The sequence below is a fragment of the Nannobrachium achirus genome, assembly GCF_963921795.1.
Source record: "Nannobrachium achirus genome assembly, chromosome: 6".
NCBI classification, from domain to species: Eukaryota; Metazoa; Chordata; class Actinopteri; order Myctophiformes; family Myctophidae; genus Nannobrachium; species Nannobrachium achirus.
In genome coordinates, this window is record NC_137815.1 from 66,553,965 (window position 1) to 66,569,412 (window position 15,448).

General features: G+C 43.4%; 1 protein-coding gene across 1 annotated transcript in view; it reads left to right on the forward strand.

The window, feature by feature from the left end:
- LOC308287454 (metabotropic glutamate receptor 7-like) overlaps positions 1-15,448 on the forward strand; it is a gene marked incomplete at both ends in the record, with an annotated part of 249,076 nt that overhangs the window by 190,734 nt on the left and 42,894 nt on the right. The window contains one exon of the mRNA XM_080728627.1: positions 13,135-14,070. Coding sequence (XP_080584753.1) covers positions 13,135-14,070 — 936 coding nt within the window. The remainder of the gene's footprint in view (positions 1-13,134; positions 14,071-15,448) is intronic.

Sequence of the window (15,448 nt, forward strand, 5' to 3'; positions counted from 1 at the left end):
TCATGTCACACCAGATGACGGTTTTAGGCACAAGTACAACAAACTGCTCAATAAAGTCTGATTCCAATAAAATATCTAAAAACAAAATGTGTTTCCATAAAGTTGAGAGTGAGTAGAACAAAAGTAAATAATTTTTATGCCTGCTATTTAAAGTTTTTTAAAAAACATGTTTTTTGGGGCGTCACGTCACTGACCCATATAAGGAGGGGAGGAGGTAGAAAAGACCACTGGCCACTATTTCTGACATGGCTGCAAGCACTATAGCACAATATATTACCACAGGTCTACTACTAAATAGTAGTTTTAAATAATTGTAGTGGAATAAAAGTACATTTGAAGTTGACAGCTATACCACTGTGGGTGTGGTTTGACTTGGGGGGAGTGATTTAGGGGTGTAGGTAAGTACCTATTGTCCCTCCCATTGTCACACCCACTTCTGGCTACTTAGAGGTGTAAAAATGTTCCTTGGATTCAAATGGCCTTTTAAGCACTTTGGGGTTTATGGTGCAACAAGTTTACAGTTTACAGTTTAGGCATTTAGCAGACGCTTTTAATCCAAAGCGACTTACAATAAGCAGATACAACATCGCAATAATAAACAAGATAATAGGTCAGTACATTAACAGCAATATAACAATGTAAATGGATATCTATCTAGAGAAAAACACAATATAATCAAGTTCTAAAGAAACCTAACAAACAAATGTTAACTAGCTTCATGTATGGTCATTGATTTTACTGTAGTGCTAAGGGTTTAGGTGGAGTCTGAAAAGGTGAGTCTTCAGTCCACGGCGAAAGGTAGCGAGTGAGTCCGTTGTTCTAAGTGCGACAGGGAGTTTATTCCACAACTTGGGAGCCAAGAGGGCAAACTGTCTCGGACGAGTGGATTTTTGCCCTGGAGTTTTTAGCGAGGGTTCGGTCAGCATCCCTGTGTTGGCTGATCTAAGTGAACGAGTGGGGGTGTAGGGGTTGATCAGCTTTTGGAGGTATGGAGGAGCCATACCTTTGGCTGCTTTGAAGGTCAGCATCAGTGTTTTGTATTCCATGCGGGCCGCAACCGGGAGCCAGTGGAGGCTGCGGAGAAGGGGAGAGACATGTGAGAACTTAGGCTGGTTGAAGACCAGTCGTGCCGCGGCATTTTGGATCAGTTGGAGAGGTTTGAGTGCACATGCCGGGAGACCAGTGAGGAGAGAGTTACAATAGTCGAGTTTTGATATGACAGATGGCTGAATGAGGAGCTGCGCTGCCTCCTGGGTGAGGAACGGTCTGATTTTACGGATGTTATAGAGTGTGAACCTACAGGACCGGGTGACTGATGCAATATGTGCCTTAAATGATAGCTGGGTGTCCAGGACCACACCAAGGTTTCTAGCAGTCGGAACTGAAGTCACCAATGCATTATCTATGGAAATAGTGAGATCTTGCATGGGGCAAGACTTAGCTGGGAAGAAGAGTAGCTCCGTCTTGTCCGGGTTCAGCTTGAGGTGGTGGGCTGACATCCACTGTGAGATGTCGGCCAGACATGCAGCAATGCGCTCTTCCACCTGGGTGGCAGAAGGGGGGAAGGACAAAAACAGTTGAGTGTCATCAGCGTAGCAGTGATATGATAGATTGTGAGCAGAGATTACAGCACCAAGGGATTTGGTGTACAGGGAGAACAGCAGAGGGCCAAGTACGGATCCCTGGGGGACTCCCGTTTGGAGGGTTCGGGGGGATGAAAGCAAACCTTTCCATGAGACCTGGTAGGTCCGGTCCGACAGGTAGGAGGAGAACCACTTTAGTGCCGTCCCGGTGATGCCTAGGTCAGCAAGGGTGTCCAGGAGCAGCTGGTGATTCACTGTGTCGAATGCCGCTGATAGATCCAGAAGAATCAGGACTGCAGAGTGGGATGCAGCCTGGGCAGCATGGAGTGCTTCTGTGACTGCTAGGAGTGCCGTTTCTGTGGAATGGGCCGGTTTAAAACCTGACTGGTTGGGGTCCAGCAGGTTGTTCTGTGAGAGATGGAGAGAAAGCTGGTTAGAGACCACACGTTCAAGGGTTTTTGAAAGAAATGAGAGGAGGGATACCGGTCTGTAGTTCTTGATGTCCGAGGCGTCAAGAGTTGGTTTCTTGAGGAGTGGTGATACTCTGGCTGTCTTGAAGGCAGCTGGGACACAGCCTGAAGTTACAGAACTGTTGATGATGGCGGTTATGAAGGGGAGTAGGTCAGGTGCGATCGTCTGGAAGAGTGGAGAAGGGATTGGATCCAGGGCACAGGTGGTAGGTCTAGAGGAAGTCACTAGTTTTATGACGTCATCTGCAGAGAGAGGGGAGAAGGAGGATAGACATGTTATGTTAGGGATACAATTGCGTGTTTTCGACACTGTATTCTGGGGGAGATGGGAGAATGAACTACTGATATCATCAACCTTCTTTTCAAAGTAGGTGACAAAGTCGTCCGCTGAGAGGGATGAAGGAGGGGGGGGAGGGGGGGGTTTGAGGAGGGTTGAGAATGTGCTAAACAGTTTCCTAGGGTTTGAGGTACATGATTTTAAAATGTAAAATGTCCATAACTTCTTCAAATATGCTCCAATTTCAACAAATGATACATCATATGAAAGCTTAGACTCTGTACTTGGATAATCTGTACAAAAAAGAAAAATGACCAATGCAGACATAAGGAACAAAGTACCAGACCTAGTCACATATTACAAAGTACAAACTGAGACAAATGCTGTTCTCTGTTTACAGGGACTTGCACTCATTGTTTTCAGTAATATTATCCTGATGCTTTTGCCGCAGTTTGGTTTGTGTGCCTGCCTCTTGGACACGATTGCAAAGAATATGATTATGTGATAGTAAAGTTACTTAAGCTAAGCCTTTTATGAATAACTGCTTCAATATGTATTGTATCTGCAAATTGTTTAGTCATACCCTCATCTCTTTAGTTATCTCTATTTGCTGAGATTTATACTCTTGTTTCGCAGCATACTGTTTTTTGTCAGAGTTTGGTTTGCATGCTGGCTTCTGGAAGACACAGTTGAAAAAATAAAGAAAAAGCAATTATTTAAGTGCTGTTGTTTTATTTTTCCTAGTGCTTTTCATTGAGGATGGGTGAAGAACAAACAACTTATACATTTGTATTCAAATCTTGAAAACCATGAGGGAACAATGCCATTTATTATCTCACCTGTGGGGGGAAATAAATAAAAAATAATCTGTCCACTAAAATACAATTCATTATTTGCTTTTTGAATGTTCAAAGCATTAAGCGGGTTGCCCATTAGTATGACATTTAAGACTGCCCAACTAAATTGAATAAAATGAAAGCTCAAACATGTGGGGCAAACTCATAAACGTTTGAGCAAATGGATTGGCCTCTGAGATTTTTGATAAACGCTTAACCGAAGAGATTGTTGTTTCTCTTTTCGGTAACACTTTACTTAAGGTTAAGTCTATAATGCATTATATAGTCCCCCCAGGAATCCGCGATTCCGCGATCGCAGAATTTATCGCAGAATTCGCGACCACCCGCGGATTTCTCGGCCATTCGCGGACTTTTCTGACGTCCGCAGAATAACGGTCGCGAGTGGCAGCAGAGCGGCGGGAGTAGTCCAAAACGATGTGTACGTAGGGTCTAGCCAGTGGCCACCTCATACAGAGCCTGGGGAAATCATATACTCTATGGGGGGAATAGCTTAGCTTCCCTCCTGCTAGTTGCACTGACGCTGTATTGGTCCGGTCCCACATTCGTTCCTGACAGAAACTGTGTCCTGAACTATAGTTCCTCTCTATGCCTCTATGGTCCTGGCAATAACAATGCTAATGCAGATGAGAATAAATAAATATTACACCCATACTAGGTAGTAGGTAGGCTATCCTCTAAAATGTGGTTACTATGGGCAGGGTTTGCATGACAATATAGTCTTTGCAACAGAAAGTAATTATTAAAAACAATAACAATTAAACAAATAATAGATTTAATATTAGATTTGTATTCTCAAAAATGATTATTTGATTATTCTAACCACTAATTACAATTAATTGTAGCTATTTCATTTACTTGATTATTAGAACTATATCATTTTTAGCCTGATAACTGGTCATTTTAGGTTGTTTTTTAATGTCCGCGGAATCAAGAATTGTTCAACACAGAATTCCACAGAATCAGGATTGTTCTCCGCGGAATCAAGAATTTTTCTCCGCGGATTCCTGGGGGGACTAATTATAAGTGCACTTAGAGTGCAATAAAATGCGATTATAAAGCATAATAAGAAAAACGAAAAGAAAGGAGACAGGAAAGATCCACTGATGTATGCTACAATCTATTCAAATAATGCAACAATGACTATACTCATGGCATATTCTTGTGTGCCATGACAGCCACAGTAAGTTATTATTTTAAAGTAGCCTTTCGTTAGAACACAAGGCTCAGTGGAGAGAGACTGCAAAGTGTAGGCAGAGACATTATGATGACATGTAACATCTGAGCTGTGTATGTGCTTGTGCTCAGCCAGGAGGATTTATCCCAGGGGCATAGTTCTGCCGATTTAAAATGACTCCAATAGGGAAGTAAAACTTCCTATGATTGGCCGCTAGTTGCGCTGTTTCCCCCCCCGGCCGATCGCAAAAAGAATTGTGCTCCATTGGATCCCATTCATTTTCCCCTTTCGTTTTCTAACCTTAATTAACATTTTCATGAATACTGTATGGTTCCTATCACTAGTTAAAAAATGCCTTTCAATCACCATCATATTCGTTTTGTCGAAATGTGGTCCAATTTATTTTAAAATAAATGATAAAGTTGCGGGGGGGCGTGGCCAACTAAACTGATACCAGCCGGCTGTGTTCTTCTTCGTGTGCTGTATTTCGGGAGGCTCCGACCACATTCTCCCATGTATCCCTGCGGTTGCACGTGACCGTTGGCAGCCAATAGCATCTCTGATGCCTTTACAATTCTGCGACACCCATTCCAAGGGGTAGAAAGGGCCATTTGCGCTGCATAGCTCAGGGGTAGAGAAACTGGTATTAGAGCACAAAGGGTATAAATCCCGAAGGGTTCCCAGTTCGAATCCGGGCTCCCCCTGAGTTAATGTCGAAGGGTCCTTGGGCAAGACTCTGAACCCCTAATTGCCTCCGGTGAGTAGGTTGGTGCCTTGCATGGCTTCCTCCGCCACCGGTGTATGAATGTGTGTGTGAATGGGTGAATGTAATGCACAATCTATGTAAAGCGCTTTGGATTAAAAGCGCTATATAAATGCACCATTTACCATAGAAACCAATGGCTTCGCATCGTCCATATTTTTCTAGAGGCTATGATTTATCCACGCAACATTTTTTAACCCATTAAGGCCGATTCAACAAATGTCGTCTAAATCCTAACCGTTTTCTGACAAACCTATCGTCACCTTCGGGCAGAAACCTCGTATCTCCAAGCTTCAAATGTGTATGTTTTTTTTCGTTAAGTAAAGCCCTGCTTCAACATACAAGGCCGTCGCACAAAAGTAGTGAAAACAACAGATCTAGCACACAACACAACAAAAGTAAAAGTATAAAATGTTTGAAAATAACCTAGATATGAAATAGGGCTAAAGTGGTCAATGAATGTTAATGAATGTTAATTATAATATTATACATTTATATCTACAAAGTAACTAGTAACTCAAGTTTTCAAATAATTGTCAAATATTTGGGTCCGAGATGTAGTGGAGTAGAAGTAAATGTATTGGAAATTGTAAACACTCAAGTAAAGTACAAATACCTCAAAATTGTGCTGAAGTACAGTAAATTGACTTTGTTACTTCCCACCACAGCTCAAAAGTAGCAGATTTAGTAGCAGATGTGTGGGTGTGTGTGTGTGTGTGTGTGTGTGTGTGTGTGTGTGTGTGTGTGTGTGTGTGTGTGTGTGTGTGTGTGTGTGTGTGTGTGTGTGTGTGTGTGTGTGTGTGTGTGTGTGTGTGCGTGCGTGCGTGCGTGCGTGCGTGTGCGTGTGTCAGAGAGAGAGAGAGGTTTGACGAGTATAAGGTCTCAAGGCCAACAACGAGATGGATGTGGTAACGTATCCATAGCAACAGGGGCCTTTAATCCCATTACTATTTCCTCTACGTGTTTAATTATGAGCTCTGGGACTGGGGCCCCCTAAAGGCAGCATAATGAACTGCGGTGTGCACCAGTGGCTCCGGTTAAATTGCTGTGGGAAGGCAAGGGTGGAGGAGCTAATGAGCACATGGATTAACGGATCCCAGCCAGGCCGCCACAGCAAGCACTGCACAATGGACAGAACACGCGCACGCACGCACGCACGCACGCACGCACGTACGCACGCACGCACGCACGCACGCACGTACGCACGCACGCACGCACGCACGCACGCACGCACGCACGCACGCACGCACAACCACACACACACACACTACATTTTTCTACACACGTGTGTGCTCACATATGGACATGCAGACACACAATGGAGAACAATGAAGGCATAAAGGAACCTGCTGACACTACACAGTAAACAAACACACACAAACACACACACACACACACACACACACACACACACACACACACACACACACACACACACACACACACACACTGCAAAAAGACCCCGGTAAAGGGATCAGAAGCTTGCACGTGCACGCAAACTCCCTCACATGCACATTCAATAAGCCTCCTGTTGTACCAGCTGAACAAGGACCTGTTGGATTTCGATGTCAAACAAGAGACCACCACTGCTCGATGAAAAATAGATGACACGTTCCAGTTCCATGGAAATAAAAAGTGGATGGGCAGAAAGGCGAGGAGAGGATGACAACAGGGGTGTACTCTGTGTACTCGACATCAGGAGATAAAAAATAAAGACAGAGAAATGCTGAAATAATGAACAACTGAGATGAAGGAGCAAAACAGACAGCAAGCAGCAGAGGGCAACATGGAAACTATAATATCGTCGTTTCCGGGTGAAAACCTTGTATGTCCAAAACCGTTCGTTTTTATCATTAAAGAAAATTAACTAAACTGGTGAAAACAGCCGATCTACAAGCACACAACGACTCGCACCGCAAGGTGTTGTGTGCTTGTAGATCTGCTGTTTTCACTACTTTTGTGCGATGGCCTTGCCTGATAAAGCAGGGCTTTACTTCGCGAAAAAACATACACATTTGAAACGCCAGACGAAATGAGACAGAGAGCAGGGAGAAAGTGAAACATTAAAGGGGCCTTGAAGTGCTTATGATTCGTGTTCGGACAGTGTATTTTCGTTGGGAATTTGAAGCAATTGAAGCAGACAGAGAACAAGATTTGACAAGGAGAGTGTTGCCGATGGAAAGACTGTCCTTCTCTCCATTCTCCACCAGGCACGTGCACACATAGACATCGAAGGGGGTCCCTGCCCTTTTACTCAATGTAAAAAGTGCCCTCTCCAAACCATGAATGCAGTTTTTTTCCATGGTGAAAGAAATGCAAATGCACTCTTTCCATGGCATACCTGGAGGCAGCATTCAAGAGAATTGCTGAACTTGAATGCAGAATCTTATGTTGAAAGAATTGCCCTCTCGGTGTAGAAATCCATTCTGTACGCCACATTGCCTTTTTTATGCTTAGTTTAGTGTGGTATCAACTGAAAATAACTGACCTCCAAGCCAAACCTTGGAGGTCTGAGCTATTTTCAATAGCTTCACCAAAAGGCCTGAAAAAGGTCAGTCCCTGCCTCTCTAACATTCTCTGCCTGTTCTCCACCCTCCATTTCCACACCGCTGTGTTTGTTTTGTGCGTTTGTTTGTTTGTGTGTGTCTGTGTGTCTTGACGCTGCACTGTATATTTATTCAGGCTGATGCAAATGGCAGGGGCATCTTAAGCATTCACCTGACCTGCAGCCCTCATCACAGGGCTGGCCAGAGACAATTTATTGACAGCACCGTTATGAAAGCCTGGCGGAGGCGAGGAGGGGAGCAAAGGTCTGCCTGGACTGATAAGAAAGAGAGAGAGAGTTATAGCAAGCTAAGAGATAGTAGGACAGGGAGGGAAAGGCACATGGATAAACAGAGAGACCAGGAAAGCCAACTCTGAGAGATGTATACAGTATAGGAGGAGGAGAACATGATGCCTAATTTATAGGGGTGTAACGATACATTTTATCAGCGATACGATATGCATCACGATACATGGTTGACGATACGATATTGATATTGGTTAATTCATGGTAATACGATACGATTCGATTCAATGATTTAAAATCGATACAGTTACTATTTAGCAAAGACATTAAATCTGTGTGAAACGTGTCAATAGAGCAGGTTTTTTAAGGTAGAAATCTATTATTATGGATATAAATAAGTAAACACTGTGATTCTCTAGCACATACATGGACATTATATTTCAACACATACGGACAAACCCCACCTTGACATGAACACAGAGATTACACACATGTATCGATAGACCAAGAGTAGCTTTAAGGAATGGAAAAGTAATTAAACCCCTCTTTTTCATTAAATACAAGGCACAAATACTTAGTTTCCATACAATTGATTATTTGCACTGCAAAATGATTCGATACCGATTATCTGCATTGTAAAACGATACCGATACGATACAAAGCCAAAGCGGTACGATATTTTGCTTTTGCAAACGATATAGTAGATCATTACAAATTAAAATCGATCTTTCGATTCAGTTACTATTATTGTTACACTCCTACGTAATTTATTAGTAATATGACACTGTCACGTACCGAATGTATCCGCTCTACAATCCCATAACGCGTTGCATCGCAACTCGATCAGCTATTTTCAGCACACGACAGTGTCGCACAACAAAGTATAAACCAGCCTTGAAAGTGATGAATGGGGATCAAAAAGATATAGAGGTGAAAGGTAAAGAGAGACAAAGAGAGAGAGAAAAAAAACTCTTTTGCCTGCAGGATATTCTGTAAGGATAAAGAGGCTGTTTTGGCTCTCCGTCTTACACATGTTTGCACTTTGTATCTTTCACTCCTTTATTCAATGTTCCAACGACACTAAACAGAGGTTTACTATTTCCCACAGTTATTTAGCACGACACACATCTCCCCTCCCTCTCTCTACGTCCCTCTAGTTCTCTATTCACTAATTGAATGTTTAATGACATTTCTTAGGAAAGGAAAGGTATGTACTTCATACTGAGGAGTTTTTAATTGCACTGAATGCTTAACTACAAGCAGGCCTATAACCGTGAAGCCGTTATTGAGTTCCTTTGAGGCACATGTGTTCCATTTGTTTGTTTGTATTTCATTGTTCTCACAGATGAAAGCAGGTTAATTCAGACCAGATGCCTCCAGGCTCCCCCTGGGTCCCCTTGTATCCTCTTCACATGGGAATCCCGAGTTCACCTCCTCTCTCACTTTGAACTTTGAAGATAGTGCGCTGTGGTGAATGGCTTGACCGCATTTTCCATTTCATGCCTCTCTCCACAAAGTACGTCAAGGTGTGAAGGTGGCTTGCTGGGTTCAGGACCCGGCGGCTGAATCGAAAAGAAAAGGCCACTCTTCAGTTAGTCGGAGGGTCCTGGAAAAAAAGGTGGCGGTCATCTTTGGCTATAGTTGGGGATGTAAAACCTAAGAGACCTCTTGTCCGGTTCTCTCTCCGCTAGCTGTGATACCTCTTCAAATACCCGCCTGAATTATTGAATGCACAGCAGGGCAGGGCCCCAATCGCTGCCAGCCACTATATGACAGATAGACAGATGGTGTTTCTATTTAATGATTGACCTGCCAGTCGCTCCCAGCAATTTGAATCCCATTTCCCAGCCCCCCCCTCCTGTCCATTATCCCGGTACTCCACCCCCGCTGCCACACGTCTTCCTGGATTTGTGAATCCGCAAGTCATTTGATAACCAGGTGTGAGTCCGGCACCACTCTCCGATTTCTACAGTAAAAAGCCTGTCCCTGGCGTAACAAGGTGGATTTGAATACATTTCCTATGCTAAACAAGTTGGCATGTTCACCTGTGTGTGAGTTATTACCGGGGGAGGAGTAGCAAGCGTCAGACACTTGTACAATTTTGATGGGCCGTCTGCCTGTCACCATCCTCAGCTTACCCTGAAATCTGGACATTGTCAGTGGTGTAAAGCAGTGGTCCTCAACCTGTGGGTCAGGACCCCCAGGGGGGTCCCCAAATTAGTTTGGGGGGGTCCCCAGATGATTAACTTAATGTGCAACATTGTTTTCTCACTCAACAGTAAACAAACCAACATAAAGTTTAAGTGTATATGAGGTTATCTGCACATTTAAGGACAATTTAAGGACTCTTAATACCTCTAAAATGACAAGTTAAACATTGGCCAAATTGTCAAATATTAGAGGCAGAAACTGTGAAAATAGCTGATCTACAAGCTCACACACTTGTGAGCAATGCATGTACAGTAGATCTGTTATTTTCACAATAGAACCATGTTATACAAAATGTAATGCCTCAACTCTTAGTGCTCGTCAGGTGGGGGGGGGGGGGGGGGGGTCCCCAGTTAAAAGGTTGAGAACCACTGGTGTAAAGTGACTAAGTAAATGTACTCAAGTACTGTACTCAAGTACTGTACAATCTTTAAGGTATCTTTACTTTACCAGAGTATTTCAAAATGTCAGCGTTCCCCCCTGTCTTTACTCCTCTGCAATTATTTGAAAAGTAGATTTTGATTATCATTACAAAACATACATGAATTTGGTGCAACACCCCTGCATATACCTCGGTCAACCGTAAACTTTGTTCACTAAGGTTCCCTAGAGATCTATACTTGTCCCACTCGTTTTCTCCTCTACACCGAATCTCGACATGTTAGGTTACGATGTGTTGTCAGCTTCTAGATCTGCAATTTTTGTCAAACACTCGCCCCCAGAAAACGTTCTCAGCGGTTCACACGGTTAAGATCCAATATCAATGTTTAAGTCTTTCCTAAACTATGGAGTTATGCAACCACTCAGGATGATACTTTGCAAATACTATTTCATTCACATTCCTAAAACTGCACCAGATGTTCCAAGTCATTTTAAATCCTTCTGCCACATAATCCCAATAACTGCTGAAATACCTGGCTCATTGGTACCTAAAAATACATGACTTGGAAGATGAGTTATAAAGGTTTCCCAACAGTGATATCTTGTCGATGTTATCTTGTCAGAATACACACATATAATATATAAAATATTATTTAGACAGAATAACACAAACTGTCCCTGTGCTGCAATGCTTGTTTTGGTGAAGTATTGTTTGTGGCATTTAGCTGGTGTTCTTATACAGATTGACTGTGTACTTATAGCACTGAGAGTGAGAAAGAATTCAACTTTTCAGAGAAAGGTTAACTCAAAATGCTGTAAGATAGAATGCCCTTTCAGTCACTTAATTCAGCTGTAATTGTTGTGTCTTCTCAGACAAGTGATGTGATACACATGGAATTTACCCTTATTGATGTTCTCCCTAACAGTGTGTTCATTACTCATTAGCAGCAGTCATACTGCTGCTGTCAAATCAATGAGACCTTTTCACTTGGGCAAACATACACCCACACCAGAGCCAGAGCAAACTGTCGCTTTGCACTAAACTAGAAGACTAGACAATGTGACTGAGAGCACAGTCCTCTTCCAGAGAGACTGTTTGTCTACATGCTGTTGCTGTGCTTCTGTTGCTGTGTCCCATTTTGACCAATATAAGTTCATGATACAGTATTTTCATTTAATAAGTTCCTTTTTGCCAGACTGTGAGACAGCTAATATGGGGTTATGGGCTGTATTTTGATTGTCTTAAATTAGAGCTCTTCTGCCTTAACTTAAAGGCCTGTCCATACTGTCTCCGACCACCAAACATTTCGTCGAAGAGTTCCGTCTTTCCGACATGCAGCTTTCCGAACTCTAATTCGGGATAATGCTTTTCAGAAGCAGAAGATTCAAGTGATGACATTTTGTAGTTGAACCGGACCTTTCCGACGAAGGTGGTCGGAGACAGTATGGACAGGCCTTTAACTTACCCGATTTAGTGCCATTCCCGAGATATCTCGTGAAATGTACTCGAGTATTTCGAGTGCCAATCCCGAGATATCTCGCGAAAAGTAATATATTACTGTAACGGCGGTTATCCTACCGTGTACAATGGCGGAAGGTCTCGAGCCGATCTCCGTCGCTGATTTATCATCATCACGGATCCACAAGCACAAAATAGTAATCCCATAACATTGAGGCAGACGGGGGATCTCATCTTTAATGTCCATTATCTCAAAACAACACTTTAGAAGCGAAGATGGCAATAGATGCTCGCTTATAAAACACATGTTGAAAAGCATCGATCCGATCCGCCATGACACCACGTAAACAATGATCGATTCCGGTGAAGGACGCGATGACGTCAGACCGGAAGTGTTTACGCTGTGGACTTCTGGCCTTCAAAATAAGATAATGGCCGTTAATGGAGCCAGCGAGAGGCACTCTGGACATTATAATCCGTTAATTTGGTGGGCTCAGAATGGGTTAAGGCATAAGAGCTGGTACTTAAGAAAATCAAAATAGAGCCCATTGACTGACTGACTGACCGACCGACCGACTGACTGACTGACTGACTGACTGACTGACTGACTTCCCTTCCCTTCCCTTCCCTTCCCTTCCCTTCCCTTCCCTTCCCTCCCAATGTGGAAACATGCGTGCATGACCGAGTTATCTGCTTCAAGCTGTAAATGCAACTTGCACCACGGATGCAAAGACTGACTTAGTGATACGTTTATAGCATTGGTTGGATGGTTAACCTAGTCAGTCGAAGAGTGTCCATCCAGACTATGGGAAAACAAAAGCTTGTGAAAAACACACCACGCAGTTGCTCAATCTTGAATTCTAATGGTGGTGCTATAGGAAAGGCTATATCAATGGTGATGGTGAGGATTGTTAAGGCGAAATATGGAGTCCGGCTGTTTTCACTAGTTTAGTTCATTTTTTAAATGATAAATACAAAACAAACGGTTTTGGACACGACGATATATTCCTTGTGCCGTTTAGACTCAGTGCAGTCTTGATTTCCCATCTTAGATTTTTCGATAATATGCATTTTGACTCTATCCTTTGTATTGCAGTGTTATGTGTATGCAGGTAAAAAGTTATAGCCTTTCTTGTGCAAAGCTTTCTGAATCTGATTCTGATCTCTCTAGATCGAGGACATGCAGTGGCCCCGAGGCGAGCAGGAAATCCCCAGCTCTGTGTGCAGCCTGCCCTGCAAAACCGGCGAGAGGAAGAAGGTGGTGAAGGGCATGCCCTGCTGTTGGCACTGCGAGCCGTGTGACGGCTACCAGTACCAGTACGACGAGTTCACCTGCAAGCTGTGCTCTTACAACATGAGACCCATCGCCAACCGCACCGCCTGCCAGCCCATACCCATCATCAAACTGGAGTGGCACTCGCCCTGGGCCGTGATCCCGGTCTTCCTGGCCATGATCGGGATCGTCGCCACCATCTTCGTCATGACCACCTTCGTGCGGTACAACGACACGCCCATCGTGCGGGCGTCGGGCAGGGAGCTGAGCTACGTGCTCCTGACGGGGATCTTCCTGTGCTACATCATCACGTTCCTGATGATCGCCGAGCCGGACGTGGGCGTGTGCTCCTTCCGCCGGATCTTCCTGGGTCTCGGGATGTGTATCAGCTACGCCGCACTGCTCACCAAGACCAATCGCATCTATCGCATCTTCGAGGAGGGCAAGAAGTCGGTGACGGCTCCCAGGCTAATAAGCCCCACCTCCCAGCTGGCCATCACCTCCAGCCTCATCTCGGTGCACCTGCTGGGGGTGTTCATCTGGTTCGGGGTGGACCCGCCCAACACCATCATTGACTATGACGAGCAGAAAACCATCAACCCCAGCCTGGCCCGGGGGGTGTTAAAATGTGACATCTCGGATCTACAGATCATCTGCTCGCTGGGCTACAGCATCTTGCTGATGGTCACGTGTACTGTGTACGCCATAAAGACTCGCGGGGTCCCGGAGAGCTTTAACGAGGCCAAGCCCATTGGGTTTACCATGTACACCACCTGCATCGTGTGGCTGGCTTTCATACCAATCTTCTTTGGCACGGCACAGTCAGCGGAAAAGGTAAGAGGTATGGATGGATGGATGGATGGATGGATGGATGGATGGATGGATGGGTGGATGAATGGATGGATGGATGGATCGATGGATCGATGGATGGATGGAACATGGATTTTGATTTATGTTGAACTGAACATATCCATTTGCAAAAAAGGGAATGTGAATGTGAGCATTATTAACTTCACCAACTGTTGTCAGTTAGTTGGTGAATAGAGACACCATTTTGTGGCTGTTTCTAAATATCAAGAAGAGATCTGTGTTCTTGGGAAGAATATTCAGGCCTACTTAATAACTTATTGAAGAGAGATATACTTATATTCTTATTATTGCTTTCATTGGTTATTGATGATCAGTGGTTAGAAACTAGAACAAAGTATAGTCCCATTACACATAAAGTAACTATAAATCATGCATGGGTGACAATACTATATGGGTATAACTATGGATAAGAATCAGTGGTACATAATGGATTGTAATCAGCTGTGTTTACGATTCTTTTAACCGGCTTCAAGACAAGCCTCATCTGGTACTAGAGCATAAAATCTGCTAAGAACTGATATAAAACGTAATGAGCCTGTTGTCAGTTCTCTTTTAACTGAAAAGAAAGAAGAAACTGTTTTCTTTCTTTTTAAGAGCAGAGCAGCAACATCTAATAATGCAATGTTGTTTTCTTTATGCTGTAAAATATTCTATTAGAAGTGTTTTTCTTGTTATCTTTTATGACCCTGGTTGCTGCTTGTTCTCATCATTTCATTCCTGATGAAGCAGTTTACCAAAAAAAAAAAGGGAAAAGGAAACAACAGTTGTTATCTCCAGGTTGTAAACTGTGACCATAGGTGGTTCAGCTCTTCAGAGACTCTGCACTGCTGTCTGGGGATGGGACGATATGAAAATGTCATATCACAATTATTGTGACCAAAGAAATTTACAATATTATCACGATAATCAAAATCCATTATCCTGGGGTGGAACATTTGCCAAAAAATAGCAGATCAACAAGCTCACAACGCGTCGCGTTGTGACGCGTTGTGAGCTTGTAGATCGTCTATTTTTTGGCAAAGACATTTGATAGAGAGTGAAAAAAAGACTATCAAGTATGTATATTATGAGTACCTTTTACCATAGAGGCTTTAAGTGGTACCGGATATGCAGCTCGGCAAATAAAAGGTGAATTGATCCCAGTGCATGATGGAGGACGATATCACTAATATCACAAATTAAATCTCCACGATAGGATTATCCTGAGTGTTTTTTTTTTATCACGATAAACGATAATATCGGTATCGCTTATCGTCCCATCCCTACTGCTGTCTCATGCTGTAGCAGAGCTGGGAACAGGTCTCTAAATAAATAAATAATATCAGTTTGTTTTCAACGCCGA